Source organism: Syngnathoides biaculeatus, chromosome 8 (assembly GCF_019802595.1).
Source record: "Syngnathoides biaculeatus isolate LvHL_M chromosome 8, ASM1980259v1, whole genome shotgun sequence".
Classification (NCBI taxonomy): domain Eukaryota; kingdom Metazoa; phylum Chordata; class Actinopteri; order Syngnathiformes; family Syngnathidae; genus Syngnathoides; species Syngnathoides biaculeatus.
This window is the reverse complement of record NC_084647.1, coordinates 14,232,366-14,248,666: the sequence shown is the minus strand read 5'-3', so window position 1 is coordinate 14,248,666 and position 16,301 is coordinate 14,232,366. Positions and strand designations below refer to the sequence as shown.

Below are 16,301 nucleotides of genomic sequence, written 5' to 3'. Positions count from 1 at the left end.
CAGGAATGTAATTATTTTGTACTTACATGCTGGAATGGCTGGAGATCCTAACTAACTCTGTCTTTATAATCTGTTTCATTGGCACACTATTTTATGTCCAGGAGATATCCCACTTTCTGTCTGTGGCACCCTCTGACTCCTTACCACTGACCAGACTTGAGGGACTCAAACAACTTTCCCACAAACTGCACGACAACAAGGATGAGATAAGAGAGCTGGTCAGAGAATGCCATGGTAGGACACCAAGTGCATTGAGAATTTATATGTCCTAAATTTGTTCACCATTCTCTCTGTAATCTTCTGTTTCTACCCACCTTAGCTGAGCCTACTAACAATGTCCTGGTCAAGCTAGTTCTGAACCTTCTACAGCTCTGTAAGATAGCAAGCAACCACCCTACTGGAACTGACATTCTAGGTATGCTAATAAGAAGCTCTGGCCACAACAAACAAGTTTGTTTTTAATATTGAATTGTTTCATATCCCTTAGAGGCAGCAGGAAGTAGTCTAGGAGAATTGGGTCCTGTAGATCTCTCCACCATCGCCTTGCTCCACGGCAGAGACCCCCTTTATGAAAAGGCTGTTACCCTTTTCCCATCCACTGACTCACAGTGTGTTTACATCATCCTTAACTGCATAAATGATGCCCTCATTCACCAGCGGTAAGGGGCATATTTAATCTCCGCGTATGTGTCAAAGTGAGATGTTTTATGACCGCTGTGCTCTGATTTGGTGGCAGTATTGAAGTGAGGCAGGCAGCAACTCATTCCATGAAGGACATCCTTGCCACTCAGTCTGGAATCAACTTTTGGGACCAGCACAAACAAAGTAGAGACCCCATGTTGGCATACCTAAATCCATTCAGAAAAGCCAACAAGAAGGTGGGTTTATGTCAACTTAATTACAGTATGTCAAATGTGCTTAAAAGTGGGGGCTTGAACAAGGTGGTTTTCGTGCACATGTATTTCAAGACTGAATGCTGAATTGAAAGGTCAATCTTTAGTTTTAGAACAGAATTGTTTTGTAGTTACCCATTACAATTGACTGTTCCCATTATCAGACAGTTACTATGAGTGCTGAGGAAAGCTCAGAGGCCAGGGAGAAACTGGAGAACCAAGACTTTTGGATCCCACAGATGGGCAGCCACACAGTCTGGCTGAAGTCTCTGTGCGCTGCCCTGCTGGACAGCGGAGGAGTCAAGTTTGAGCCTTTTCTCCTATCCCGACCTCTTTGTCTGGTAAGTTGTCTGAGAAGCAAACTTCAACTTCTGTAATGCTTTTGACCAGAAAAGTGCTTTCATTGCGTCTGTCTGTCGATAGGTGAACTTGGACTGTTGCCAGAGGCTGTTGCCGCTCATCATTCATTCTATCCTCCTGGATGATGTTGAGGGCTCCTGGAGAGAGTTGCTTTCTTCCCACATTCGGGACTTCTTCAGTTATTGTTCCAGAAGTGCTCAGGCTTCGAGTCGTTCAGTCACACCACTCAACTCTGACTCTGGTATAATGACTTAACAGTAGTTGAGCGTGACTTATAATTATTTTTTTTTATATTTTTGTCAAAAGCAACAATTATTCCTTGCAGAGACTGACACGACAAGCCAAGGCATGTATGACAAAGCATCTCTTCGTACTATGCTGGCAGTTATTGACTACCTGAGACACCAACAGAGACCTCTGAGATCTGATAGGTTTGTATTTATAGTATAAATTGTTTGTTTGTCCCTTTGGGGTACTTGTTTTAAGGAGAGATTCTGCATTTTTGTCTCAGTTTAAAGCAGTTCACAAGTGTTTTTCAGAAAACATCTCACTTTTTCTTCTCACATTATGGTTATTTATTTATTCATTCATATTTTTTTTTGCCAAAGAACTTGAATGGCGCTCGTCATTTGTGGTAAATGCTGTTCAGTGGCGCAGATTTGGCAACAATGGGCTTCCTTTAGTTATAAATGTGTACGCAAAATTACCATCACATTCATAAAATGTGCGTACCGGTCACTTTTCTTCACACCATTGCGCAAATATAAGCGCAGCAGAATTCATTTTGAATGATGAGCTCTTGGCCGTGATCTGCAATTTCTATAAAACGCATCTCTACATCCTTGTCTGATGCATATCAGCCAACGCGGGGCCGGAGCTTTAAAATCACGAGACACTTACTTTCTGAATAATCTTTATCCTAGTTTCAAAACGTTGGTATCAACAGAAAACTTGTTAAACACAGAAACAGACAACATAAAATAATGTTCATCTTTTTAAATTAATTCTGAAGTTAAATTAGAGAATGTCAGACTATATCCATAATGTGTACGCTTTTTAATACCATGTCAAGCAGCAGATGTTCACTCTATGATGTGCATATTCATGTTTTAGCAAGTCTTGTGGAACAGTGTGTGATTCCAACTTCTGGCTGGATCTTAACTACCTGGAGGTGGCCAAAGCTGCTCAGTCATGCTCTGCTCACTTCACTGCTCTGCTCTATACTGAGATATACGTGGATAGGATTAAATCAAATTTGGAGGAAACTCGCAGGTATGTATAGCAATTGTATTGAAGTGATATGATTTAATCGATATTGCGGATTTATACCTTTCGTATCGGTTTTATAAATGTTCAGAAAGAGTTTATGCATTGGATGTTTGTTGTCTCATGGATTTGAATTAAATCAACAGAATCAAAGGCAGAGCAACACGTAAGATTAACTTTGAAGAGAACTCCCAGAGTTTCAGCATCTCCAGCCTGAATGAAAAAAGTATGGAGGACTCCAATATCAGCTTGCAGGTGAGTCATCTGGCAGATAAACCACTTTTAAATCATTTTTAGATTTAATTTCTTTGCAATGATTTTCACTTACTGAACAAATTTATCGTATTAAGAGGATTGAATTAAATTTTTTTTATAGGAGAGAGGCTATATTTAACACGTTACTCATTTACACATTCATAGGAACTGCTGATTGACGTTTACCGGAGCATCGGCGAGCCTGATAGTCTTTATGGATGTGGAGGAGAGACTATGACCAGTCCACTAACAAGGTAATCAATAATCTTATTGTCTGCATCCTTTTCAATGCTATTCTTTTCAATGCGTGCTTTTTAACATGATCTCTGATACTCAGTTATCATCACATTCACGGAAAGGTTTGTCAAATCAATTATGCAGGATTCGAACATACGAGCATGAAGCTATGTGGGGGAAGGCTCTGACCTCATACGACCTTCACTCAAACCTTCCGGACGTCATTCGACAAGTGGGAATTTTGGAGGCAGGTTAAATACTGTATACTGTTTCATATCAATGTGCATACTTAGTCTCATGATTTTGAATTTGCACAGTGAGTTTAAGTAAGGACATTTATTTATATTTTAGGCTTGCTGTAATTGCTTTTTAATTTATGTCTGAATTTTGGACTGTATATATAATGTACATGCAATGGTCGCTACATAAATTAGTAATATATGCACAAAACTGACAAGGGATGCAAAAAGCTTTGTGAATGTGTGACACAAAATTACTTAACTATGTATGTGTGCAAGGCTCCAATTAAGCAATCTCGCATCGCAGTTTGCTGGTCAAAAAAAATCTCATTTTCCGGATCAAAAAACATTCAAATAAGAAACTGCAACTCAGACAGCAACGGCGTATAGGGCACAACGACATTACGTCACCAATGCATTGACGCGAAAGTGAAGCGTTCAGCTGAAATGCGTCAAGACAGCTGTTGGAAAATGCGATGGCTAATTGAAAAGGGAGAAAAAAGACAAATGGTGAACATCTAGTCGCATTTAATAGTGAAATGCAAGGCAACCGCTCATTCATTTTAACAGATTTTTCTCCCTTTGAGTATGATGCTAAGAGACGAAGGTCAAGTGCAAATCGGTGAGGATCACACTCGTCTATTTTAACATAACTTGGGCTGGGTAATCTCTATTTTAAATGAGTTCCATTTAATGTTTGGATTGAAAAAAAAAAAGCTTGACAAGGACAGTATAATTCAACCATAACTGTAGATACAATGTGCTTTTTGATCAGTGTAGTCATTCTGTGACCTATGGCCGATAAATTAAAATGCTAGCTGTTTAAGTGAAGATGCACAAAGGCTGTTAAGTGGGAAGCTCCCACGCGGCGCACTTATTAAAAGTGCATATAATACGTGAAACACCATTATGAAACTAAACTTTTGAGCAAACATAACTTGTAAAACAGTTCAGTTAAGATTTGTTAAAATGAAACTATATACAATAATTTGAGACTTCACTGTTGTGTCAAGATTCCAAACAGAAGCGTTTGAATGCAAACTTGATTCAAATTAAGTGCAGCACTTTAATTGAACATGTATAACTCTCTTTTTGTTTACTTGCTCTGATTGTGAAATCCAGCCCTACTTTAGTAACATAGAATATAACACGGTTGTGGTCATATGTTTGATTACCATGGCAGAATTTTTAACACGTGTAGTCTTTTTTTGTGCTCTAATATAATTATGTCAGTGGCATTAAAAAAACAACTTTGGAAACATACATTGTTCCAAAAAATGTCATTTACTAAATAAAAATAAGAACAAATAAAAAGAAATTGACAAATAAAGTGATCTACCAAATAATTATTTGAAAAAAAAAACCCAACACAATACAGATAATACTTTTTGATCATATGGGTAGAAGCAAAAGAATGCATTGTAAAAATGCATTATACATAGGTTGAAGGCTTTTCCAGAACTTCGAGGTCAACTAATGGGTGCGTATTATACATGGGTATTTGAGAAATTACAGTATATCTTTTTATATTACGTATGTAAACATTTGGTTTCAATGTGACCAACACAGGCCCTGCAGAACTTCGGCCTGAGTAGCATCCTCACCACCTACATGAGGGGTCTGGAGAGCGATGGGGTGGAGTGGGGAGCTGAGCTGAGAGAGCTCCGTTTCCAGGCTGCCTGGAGGAACACTCAGTGGGATTGCGATTTGTCTGAGAGGTGCTGTGGGGGTGGAAAGCCTCAATTGTACATTACTGATGAACTGCAGAATAACTCGGTATTCTTCACGAATGTCAGGAGTGACAAAGAAAAACCTGGCTTCCATGAGTCTGTGTTCCATGCCTTGCAAGCATTGAGGGACAAGGAGTTCTCCATGTTTGATGAGACTCTCAAACAGGCCAGGTGAGTTACCTTTTTAGACACTGTATGTAATAGATAGATATGATATCAGAAGGTCAAAGAATGTAACTCTTTTTACCTAGGAGTAGAGAAGTAGAAGAGCTGTGTAGAGGCAGTCTGGAGGCAGTGTCCTCATTGTATCCAGCCCTCAGGAACCTGCAGAGCATCAGAGAGCTGGAGAGTGTCAAGATCCTATTCTCAAGGTAATGGCAGAATATGCATGTGTGAATATTCTCATTCATTCTTAGGGCAATTCTCAGGCTTGCCCTGGGAACTGTATTAAGACTGTTGAAGTTCTAATTTTGTTCTTCAATTTCTCTGCATGACTCAGACCCTTCTCAGAGCTGGCGATTAACGATCTCTGTAACCAGTGGCGGCAACGTTCCCAGCTGCTCACCAACAGCGAGTTTGCGTTGGTGGAGCCCATCCTGGCCATTCGGTCTGTGACACACAACACCCTGATGTCCAAGACGGTGGACCCCAGCAGTACTCAGTATCTCAGCTCCGTGCTCACTGACCACTTACTGGAGCTGTGCCGGCTGGCTCGTAAAGCAGGGAACACACAGGTAGTGTCCACAGAAATCTTGACTGTTAAACCACCTTCAAGTCACACAACTGTGGAGTTCACGAGGTCTCCTTTGAAATGTTAAACACTAATCTGGTTTATTCATCCGTAAACAGGAAGTACAGTATTTGTATTGACAGTGTAATCATGGTTGAGTTCATCATCTTTTGTGACAACAAACCAACCAACCAACCAACCAACCATTTGTTCATTCATTGCCAATGATAGTAGGCAAAAGCAGTGTTCTGTAGTAGTGCATGGACGGATCAACTCTAGTGTACCCTACAAAGGAATTTAGTCTGACCATTTGCTCAAATGTCATTGTTCCACTACAACAAAACCTGTGACCACAGGTGAGCGCTCACTCTTGGCAAGAACGTTTCACACCATGTAACTGTTCATCCTAACACTATTTACAATGTGGAGCATGAGCCTCCGCATTTATTGAGTTGAGCTTCATAATAAACCACAAGTAAATATTTAATAAGCCACCACATTTAGTAACCTAAAGCTGAATATGTGCCCTAAAAATGTATAATTTACTGCTGTATTCGTAATGAGAAAACCGTTCAGTCCAGGTGCTTTAGGAAAGCACTTTATTTGAATTTTGATACAACTTTTAGAAAAGTACAATTAAATTTTAAAAAGGACCCTGAAGCCTCACTGGTGGTGTAGTGGTACACTCGCCTGACTTTGGTGAGTTCAGCATGGGTTCAGTTCCCATTCAGTGACTGTCCGAATGGTTATCCGTGTCTCTATGTGTCCTGCGACTGACGTGCGACCAGTTCACGTCAAAAGTAATTGTCCAACTTTCCCCTGAAGTCATCTGAGAGAGGCTTCAGGACCCCATGACCCCAGCCAGGATAAATGTTGTTGGATTGAACTTTTCCATAAGATTTAGTACCATACCCCACCAGAAGTGTGCCACAAGATGTAGGGATCGGTTATTGTGGCACCCTTCACAACCTTTGACAAATTGCGTACAATCTTGGACTGTACTGCTTGATGGGAACCCATCTTGCTTTTCCAGGTGAATGTGCTTTCAATGACTCACGATTGTGGTCGACTGTCGCACTCCTGATGTTATCAACATGGTACTGTAACTGATGTGTCCAGTTGGCAGAGCAAGCAGTGTTTCAGATGAAGCAGCACGGAGTTGGAGAATCCCAGCTCCATCCACCCATATCACCATGGCAACTAGAGGAAGCCCAGGTGTTTTGGGTGAAAGGAGAACAGGGTCTGGCTTTGGGTCTGTTGAGACAGATAATACACAAGCTTGAGGGAAAGGTAAAGCAACTGAGAACAGTTCTTTTACAAAAGAAAACTTTATGCACCTCACCTCCTTCTTGATCACCTTAAATCATTTAGTTTTCTTTATTTGTTGTCTTTTTGTTTCTGGTTCATAGGTGGACTTCAGTCCTGCTCTGGCACCGGTCTACACTGAATGCCTCAGGCTCTGTGGGAACTGGTTGGCTGAAACTTGCCAGGAAAGTCCTGGAGTCATTTTGGAAAATTATTTGGAGAGGGTGAGAGCTTGATTCTACCTTTGCCCACTTATTTGCGCTCATGAGGCAAAACAAATCAAAAGTACCTGTACTGTGGCATTCAAAAACTTTTATAATATTCTCTTAGGCTGTCAAGGTAATTGAGGGTGAATCTGGAGTGCAGGATGCCCGCCTTCAGAATGAACGAATTGAGGCATTCCTGTCGCTGGCTCGTTTTTCAGACACCCAATACCAGAGCATTGATAAATACATGACTTCATCTGAGTTTGAGAATAAGCAGGCCTTGCTGAAGAAGGCTAAAGAGGAAGTTGACCTAATGAAGGAGCGTGAAGTGGTAAAAAACAGGTTTGCTACCTATACTTTTGTCGTCATTGCGTATTAGCTACATAGGGACTGAGTCCTGATGCCAATAGTAAAAAAATATGAGTAATTGTTGCCCCTCTGAAATTGTTTATATTTGCCTATATAAAGAGATTAACCAGTAAATATACCTTAACCTTTGATTCCAAAATAATTGAACATAATTTCCAGCTCATAGCATTCCTCTGAAATGAAATGTCTTGCACACTATTTGATCTTTTAAAAAAGAAAAATGCACCGTAAGTGCACATATACATGCATGTGGTTGGGAAGACTGTTCCATAGCTCCACTGACAACCCACGTTGTTTTTTTTCCGTGTCTCCAGGTATACCGTAAAGGTAGAAAGAGAGATGGAGCTGGATGAGAGGGCCCTTTCCAACCTGGAGGCAGATAGACAGCGCTTCCTGTGTAAGGCGGTGGAGAATTACATCCAGTGCCTGGAACAAGGCGAGGAGCACGACACCTGGGTGTTCCGCTTGGCGTCGCTCTGGCTGGAAAATGCGGACATTAAGGCAATCAATGACATGATGAAGGTTGGTCAGTCACATCTTGTTTATGTTAGATGTTTTGGCTTGTACGCTTTGGTGTCCATATAGTGCTTGGATTCATCGGGATTTGTCATTCTTTCACTTGTTGCAGAAAGGGGTGAAGAAGATCCCCTCCTACAAGTTTCTACCGCTCATGTATCAACTTGCTGCTCGTATGGGAACCAAAATGGCGTCTGGCATAGGAGAGGATGCGGGTTTCCATGACGTCCTTAGTAATGTGAGACATTATTCTTTCTGCAGCACATGATCTGTATGATTCTAATCTTTGTAGGGAGAGATCATGCATGACCTCAGTTTTGACTACGACTATCACACTTATTTTGTCTCCTCACAGCTGATCTTGCGTTGTTGTCTTGAGCACCCTCACCACACACTGTTTATCATTTTTGCCCTGGTCAACGCAAATAAGGACCAAAACTTCTGCACCAGTCGAGGGCCAAAGAGTGTTCCACTGCAGTCGTCGCCATTCGACATGGTAGGCTAGGATCAAATAGAGGAAGGAAACATGATGTATTTGGAATGCAAATACTTTATGATCTTCTCTATTCATGGAAATGTTGAGCCACTTGTAGAAGGTCTACATGTCTGCTATTTACTTAAAATAGAATGACGGTCATTTCATACTTCTCTCCATTTTGTAAAGCAAGTTAACTTATAATACGATTTACGAATTTAAGAGAACCTATGTAAAAATGCCACATTCCAATGATATTTCCATTAATTCTGAGATATACCACAATATGTTTAAGTAATGAGTATTATAGTAATTAAAAGACTTGGTTTCTGACTTAACGCTTGAATAAATTAGTTTTGAAGTCTTTGGTGTACAGCAGAACTATGCTAAACAAGATTTTTTTTCTTGTCTCCTAAATAGAGTGTCGTACATATAATCATACGTTCCTGTTTGAAAATATTTATCTTCACACAATGTCTTTTCAGATTGTCTGTTTGCAGGTCTTTGAAGGGAAAAAAAAAACCTAAAGTATATTTGCCTTTCAGGAGCGTTCAGATGTGGCCCAAAAGATCATTGGTGCGGTCAGGAAAAAGAGAGGGGAGATGATCCGGGGTTTCGAGCGACTATGTGATGCTTACATCACATTGGCTTATCTGGATGCCACCAGGCACAAAACAGAGAAGAGTGAGTAAAACGGTTACACAAAATGGTACATATCGAGATTCTCCTCTAATAATTTGTGGAGATAACATTTCAGTGTCCTTTATAGACATCAAGGATACATTTGAAATTTGTGGTAATATTGTATTAACTGGGCGGCATGGGTTAGCAGCTGTAGAGCATTGGCCTCACAGTTCTGAGGACTGGGGTTCGAATCCCAGCCCCTCCGGTGTGGCGTTTGCATGTTCTCCCCGTGGCTGCCTGGGTTTTCTCCGGGTTTCCTTCCAAATCCCTAAAAACATGCATTCATTGGAGTCTCTAAATTGGCCTTAAATTTGATTTTGAGTGAGACTGTTTGTCTCCATGTGCCTTGCGATTGGCTGGCAACCAGTTCAGGGCGTACACCTGCCCGATGACAGGTGGGATAGGCTCCAGCACTCCCGCGAACCTTGCGAGGATAAGCGGCTCATAAAATAGATTGATGGACATTTGTTTTCTGTGTCATTCATAACAGAGGCCATTCCCATTCCTGCGGATCAACCGATTCATCAGATCAAGAATCTTGATGAAGTTACCATTCCTACCGTTGAGCTCAAGGTGCTTTCACGATAACTATTCTGTACAGTGGAGCAACAGAGATGGAACACACATGGGGGCTGATATATTTGGAATTTGAAATCGCTGCTGCATAGGAAATAATAGAAATAGCATTTATTCTTTCATTCTCTTAAAAACCTATGCTTTGAGTACTAAGTTTTCTTCTATGCTTACTCTTTAGCACACATGATATAACATTTGCATGACGAAAATCCATGAATGGAGGTGAAGGAAAATCAGCCATTTCCCCCTTATCCCAATTAGCTCTACGGTTTTGTTTTATTTTTAAATATTTTTTGATTTCTTAACCTTTGAATCGTTTGAGTTCCTTGGATATACTATTCCCATTTTGTGATCAAGAATGATTATTAACAATTGTGCGACCACTGGTATTGCATTAATAGCACACGTCGCACCTGATTTGTTGAATTCTAATCTAGCACATGTTTTGATCTGCTTTATTAGGTTGATCCTTCGGGTTGCTATGATGATGTGGTGACCGTCCGTTCCTTCGCGTCTCATTACCATTTGGCTGGAGGAGTCAACCTGCCCAAGATCATAGACTGTGTTGGCTCTGATGGCAAGAGCAGGAGGCAGCTGGTCAAGGTGAATGAATGTTTATTTGTAACAACTGTCCATCAGTCAACCTCATTAAAATCTTGCTTTGATGTTCTGGTTAAATAGAGTTCCAGTCACATGTATGTTCAAGTTATTTTTTTCTTTCTCTTAAATGTTTATTCTGGTTTGGTCTCATGCATGCATCAGTTTGATTGGTGACATCGCTCTTTTTTCTTCTGTTAATAATTAATGGAATTTCCGTGTGCAGGCAAACACAATGTTTGTTGATCACAAATAAACTTTCGCACCTTTGTTATCAACAACAGGGTGTGCGTTTTTCAATGTCTGAAAAATGTACCAGCTAATCATTTACTATTTGACACAGTCAGCATGAAATTCTTGTCTTTTCTCTTTCAGTTCTCAATTTTGTGCATTTTTTTTTCTATTGTGAAAACATTTTTTACTCCTTTATAATCACGGCAACACATGATCATCACACTTGTGACAATCATGTCATTACCTTTCTATGTGAACAGGGTAAAGACGACTTGCGGCAAGATGCGGTGATGCAGCAGGTGTTTGCCATGTGTTCCATGTTGCTCCAGCGCAACACTGACACTCGCAAGAGGAAACTCAACATCCGAAGATATAAGGTTACTAACATTCATATACGTTTCCAACTGAGAGAATTCTAGCGCGCTATATAAATTGGAATGTATTATTATTATCCATTGGCGGCACGGTGGATGAGCTGGAAAGCGTTGGGTCTCACGGTCCTGAGGTCCCGGGTTCAATCCCGGACCCACTTATTTGGAGTTTGCATGTTCTCCCCATGGCTATGTGGGTTTTCTCCAGGCACTCCGGTTTCCTCCCACATCCCCAAAAATATGCAACATTAATTTGAAACTCTAAATTGCCCCTAGGTGTGATTGTGAGTGCGACTGTCTGTCTCTATGTACCCTGCCTCCTGCCCGTTGAGAGCTGGGATAGGCTCGAGCACTCCTGTGACCCTTGTGAGGATAAGCGGCTAAGGAAATGGATGAATGGATATTATTATCCATCTATTCTGTGCTGCTTATCCTCACTAGGGTAGCGGTAATGCCGGAGCCCATACCAACTGACTCTGGGCAAAAGGCAGGGTGTGCCCTTAACTGGTCGCCGCCCAATTGCAGCGCACATATAAACATGTAACAATTTGTACTCACATTCACACCTACAGGGAATTTAGTTTTCAGTTAACCTACCATGCACGTTTTTGGTATGTTGGAGGAAAGCAGGAAGGCATGGGGAGAATATGCAGTCACAGAAGTCAGTCTTAAATTTGGGACCCCCTTTATTTCCCAAGTCATATAGATGGGAATGACAGTTTTCTGCTTGTTTCAAGGTGGTGCCGTTCTCCCAGTGCAGCGGAGTACTGGAATGGTGTTCCGGTACGGTCCCGCTAGGAGAGTTCCTGGCAGATCCCGTCAGAGGTGCACACAAACGATTCCGACCTCAGGATGCATCCAGCCTTGCCTGCCGCAAGATGATGATGGTACTCTTAAGGCACAAGTTTGGAGCAGCATTTCTCGTCCTTTTTTGAGCCGACGCACATATTTTACAGTGGAAACATCTCACAACATATACACATGTATACTGTATTTGTATACTGTATATACTGAAATATTGATGATTTCTTCACAATTTACTCCCAAATATACCTTATGAAAACTGGGCCATGTCACTATATGTTGTTGGCATAGATAGATGTTTTGAACTAAATAGTTTTTGGCCCAGTTGAGGGAAGCTTAATCATTTACTTTGGCATACAAGATGATCTCATGGCACACAAATGTGCTACTCTAAGTTTTTGGGAATCATCCACTGACAAGCCTTTTTATTGTAATTTGAATGAATTGCATCAAAACAAACCCAGTGTTGCCTTGTTAATTAACATTGTTGTCATAGGAGGCGCAAAAGCTCGAGTATGATGAAAAGCTGCATTCCTACCTGGAGGTGTGCAAAAACTTCAAGCCTGTTTTTAGATATTTTTGTATGGAACGCTTCCTGGACCCTGCGGTATGGATGGAGAAACGGCTGGCCTACACCCGAAGTGTGGCTACTTCCTCGATTGGTACTTGAAAACAAAGTGACACACACAGCATGTCAGAATGTCTAATCAAAAATAACCTGTTTGGGTGAGTGAACATTTTACAATGGTTTATTTTAAGTAACTAATAGTAGTAAGGGCTACAGTAAGTTTTCATCATGACTATGCCCAAAGCCTCGATGTTATGAAATGGCGGGTGAATGACATGACTCCCTTGTGATCAACAGTCGGATATATCGTTGGCCTTGGTGACCGACACATTCAGAACATCTTGATTGATGAGCAAACTGCTGAACTGGTGCACATTGACTTAGGTAGGTAACAACGTCTTTATCAGTTCTACCATAATCATCATTTTGTTATATACTGTAATCCAACACTACGATCGCTTTGCGTGACTTAAATTGTGACCACAAATGTTCGTTTGGCACATATACCTTCTTTCTGCTTGTGTGCAGGTGTGGCTTTTGAGCAAGGCAAAATTCTGCCCACCCCTGAGACCGTCCCTTTCAGACTCTCCAGGGATATTGTGGACGGGATGGGCGTGACTGGAGTGGAGGGAGTTTTCAGGAGGTGAGGGGGAGTCAGGGAGGAAGGAATCTGAGACTGTGATTAGAAATGTGACTTGTTGTGATTGTCTTGAAAGGTTTCTATTTTTTGTATAGAGTCAAGGAAGTAGAATAACATTTTTGTGTCACCACTACCATCATATGTAGCAGCAGCACAAGAATAATAAAACAAAAGTAAACAGTACAGGTTCATCTCAACTAATTGAAATATCATGCACGGAAAAGATTTTATATTTCAGGGGTTCAATTAAAAAAGTGTTATATTAAATAGAGTCAAAAGTGTTGTATGATTATAGGTTACAGCTAAGAAAATCCCCAAATTCATCCTTTCATAAAATTTGAATGTCACATAAGAAAAGGGAGGTTTAGAGAAAAGGGAAACAGTATGACTGTATGAAACAGTATTATGAAGATAAACAATCTAGCTAAAAAGTCACACGGGAACAAAGAACTATTGAAATAAACTATGGGACAATACAAAAAAAGAATGCAGAGACTATAATTTGTCATTTTGCCATAACATATAACACCAAGTATTAAATGTTATTCACTTTCAGTTAAGTTAATCATATCTAATACTTTTGCTTACCTCAAAAGTGTGTGAGTTCAAAGAAAAAGTGCTCTGTTTTAAACAAGATATAAATGCCGTGAAATAAAAGCAACAAAAACAAAGGAAATAACCTTGCTGTTCCAATACTTTTGGAGGAGACTCTATGAACAGAATACAGTATATGGACAAAAAGGCAGCAGGATTGGACGGTACAACTATACCGGACAGTATAATATTACTAATAATATTTCCCAATTGTCCATTTCCCCCAAAGAAAAAGAAAAATGTCAATATCCAGTATTCTTTTTGGCTTTCTTAGTTACTGTTCATAAGTGCTCTGTAATGATTGTGATCACAAACATTTAAAATGTTTTTGCAACTATGTTTGTATACCTTTGTGTTATTATTGCAGTATCTTAGGAGTAATCGTTAAATGTGGTGTTCTTCCTGTCCAGATGTTGTGAGAAGACCATGGAGGTGATGAGAAACTCTCAAGAAGCTTTGCTAACCATCGTAGAGGTACCACACAAAATCCCTCACGCACAGCTGGTTGCTTTTGTCACATTTCAACGTGTGCATTGTTTCTTTTAATGAAGCACAAATCCTCTAAATGGTGCGGTTATGTGTCCCTGCGCTGTTTGCATCATGCAGGTGCTGCTCTATGACCCCTTGTTTGACTGGACCATGAACCCCCTAAAAGCTTTCAACCTGCAGCACGACGAGCAGCAGGAGCTCAACGCCATGCTCAGTTCCTCCCTGGGAGGGCACAACTTGGACAACCACCGTAAACACAGGTGCTGAGCCATTTTGTTACCGACATGGACAAAAGTAATAACTTGGAGAATGGTTAGGAAACAGAATATGTAATAAAGGATGACAGTGAATATGTAACTGATGTATTAATTGTTTTGCTGCACTGAGGTTATGTCAGACTTTTCCTGTGTGTCTGTATTGCACGATTACAGACCGGCACACTTATCCAGCTTTAGTCTTTATATTAACAAAGTTCCTGATATAAATTTAGTACTGCTTTGCTTCTTTGTTTGGATCATTCATTTGTTCATCTTCAGTACTGGTTACCCTCACTTTGGTCGCAGGCGTGGGAGAACCTATCACAGCGAACTATGTCCGCGAAACAGTTTACACCTTAAACTGGTCGCCAGGGAATTACAGGGCACATATTGACAAAGAACCAGTCACACTCACATTCACACATTCCCTACTGGGAGTTTTCAATTTTCTTACCGTGCATGTTCTTGGGATGTGGGAGAAAACCAGAGTCCCCAGAGAAAACCCACCTGCCCACGGGGAAAAAAAATTAAGTGCCACAATGGCAAGGCTGGATTTGAACCCGGGTCCTCAGAACTGTGAGGCAGACGTTTTGACCAGTTGTTCACCGTTTCGCCTGCCTTGAATCATATTTTGTGTATTTTAAGAGACACACTGTATACACAACAAAACTTTTCTCATAATTGTAGTACAGTCAAATGAAAAACAATAAGTACGGGTGTAACTGAGAGTATCGTCTTCTGTATTCTTAAAAAAATGCCCAAAATAGTTCCTTTGGGGGCCATTCAGAATTTTGAAATGTGGTTTGTCCGGGCATTTGTAAACCAAGTACCCCTCGTATCTAAAAAAAAAAAAAAAAACGTTTTTGCTTCCATTTTTCCTGAAATGATGTCAAAGATGACTCTTCTATGCACACAAAAGTATATTTCTCTCTTAAATATATTCCTGAGCACATGTTCTTTACTAAGATAAACCATCTACCTCGCAGAGCAGGATGTCGATTAGACAGCATGATTATGACATAAGTGTGCCTCAGGCTGACCACAATAAAAAGCCTCTCTCACTCCCAATACAATAAAAGTACATCTTACTGTGGTCTTTTTACGTGGGTAGTGTGCAAAAATGGTTACACGGAGTGAGATAAGTGGTGAACAGATCAGATACGACATTTTTTTTTTCCTCAACCCCCCCCCACACCCACATGACCTTTTCAATTAATGTGTGGCACACTATTGCAATAATCATGCTGTCCAATCAGTCCAATCTTTCAATGCTATACCTGTGAGGTGAGTGAATTGTCTCAGCAAAGCTCACAAAATAAAATATTAGGTATTTCAATTCAGCTTATTAAAATTAGGTGCAAAAACAAAAGTGTTGTGTTACTTGAGATTTTGGTCCAATCTGCAGGCCATTGTCTTTTTCAATTCCGCTCTTCATCACCTTATGCTGTTCCTCCCCCAGCGACAGCCAGAACTTCAACAAGGTGGCTGAGCGAGTGCTGCTCAGACTGCAGGAGAAGCTGAAGGGAGTGGAGGGCGGCACGGTGCTGAGTGTGTCCGGTCAGGTCAACCTGCTCATCCAACAGGCCATGGACCCCAAAAACCTCAGCAGGCTCTTCCCGGGCTGGCAGGCCTGGGTGTAAGATGGCACATCAGAACAGGTTCTTTATATTATCTGGATGTTGTTCATCAGGCTGTAAATGCACTTGAAGATATTTGTTGGCATTTTTAATCCTCCACAGGAATTAGAACTTGTACTTTTGATGTTGACTTGCAATAAAGCAAATTTTTAAAAAAATAGGTCAATATGTGGAGTGTTTGCATTGTGGACTCACTCACGGCACTGTTGAGACAAGTGAACAAAGCTCATTGTGCTTGTTGTGGGCTCAGGTGGAAAACTTCAGAAGTG

At 40.7% G+C, this 16,301-nt stretch overlaps 1 protein-coding gene across 6 annotated transcripts in view; it reads left to right on the top strand.

The window, feature by feature from the left end:
• atm (ATM serine/threonine kinase) overlaps positions 1-16,293 on the top strand; it is a 30,330-nt gene extending 14,037 nt beyond the window's left edge. For 4 of the 6 annotated variants that reach the window (XM_061826565.1, XM_061826563.1, XM_061826564.1 and 1 more), the window contains 32 exons: positions 102-234; positions 320-415; positions 488-659; positions 737-878; positions 1,058-1,234; positions 1,317-1,494; positions 1,579-1,684; positions 2,367-2,525; positions 2,666-2,774; positions 2,940-3,028; positions 3,156-3,258; positions 4,820-4,968; positions 5,047-5,151; positions 5,232-5,351; positions 5,480-5,714; positions 6,830-7,000; positions 7,120-7,239; positions 7,346-7,563; positions 7,905-8,112; positions 8,219-8,344; positions 8,462-8,602; positions 9,127-9,265; positions 9,756-9,838; positions 10,304-10,444; positions 10,933-11,049; positions 11,781-11,930; positions 12,344-12,509; positions 12,713-12,799; positions 12,944-13,058; positions 14,060-14,123; positions 14,256-14,398; positions 15,855-16,293. In XM_061826565.1, coding sequence (XP_061682549.1) covers positions 102-234; positions 320-415; positions 488-659; positions 737-878; positions 1,058-1,234; positions 1,317-1,494; positions 1,579-1,684; positions 2,367-2,525; positions 2,666-2,774; positions 2,940-3,028; positions 3,156-3,258; positions 4,820-4,968; positions 5,047-5,151; positions 5,232-5,351; positions 5,480-5,714; positions 6,830-7,000; positions 7,120-7,239; positions 7,346-7,563; positions 7,905-8,112; positions 8,219-8,344; positions 8,462-8,602; positions 9,127-9,265; positions 9,756-9,838; positions 10,304-10,444; positions 10,933-11,049; positions 11,781-11,930; positions 12,344-12,509; positions 12,713-12,799; positions 12,944-13,058; positions 14,060-14,123; positions 14,256-14,398; positions 15,855-16,035 — 4,443 coding nt within the window. In that variant the 3' untranslated portion in view covers positions 16,036-16,293. Of the gene's footprint in view, positions 1-101; positions 235-319; positions 416-487; positions 660-736; positions 879-1,057; positions 1,235-1,316; positions 1,495-1,578; positions 1,685-2,366; positions 2,526-2,665; positions 2,775-2,939; positions 3,029-3,155; positions 3,259-4,819; positions 4,969-5,046; positions 5,152-5,231; positions 5,352-5,479; positions 5,715-6,829; positions 7,001-7,119; positions 7,240-7,345; positions 7,564-7,904; positions 8,113-8,218; positions 8,345-8,461; positions 8,603-9,126; positions 9,266-9,755; positions 9,839-10,303; positions 10,445-10,932; positions 11,050-11,780; positions 11,931-12,343; positions 12,510-12,712; positions 12,800-12,943; positions 13,063-14,059; positions 14,124-14,255; positions 14,399-15,854 lie in introns of those variants that run through there. The other 2 variants (XM_061826566.1, XM_061826568.1) reach the window with 2 other exon arrangements.
• The last annotated feature ends 8 nt before the right edge of the window (positions 16,294-16,301 follow it).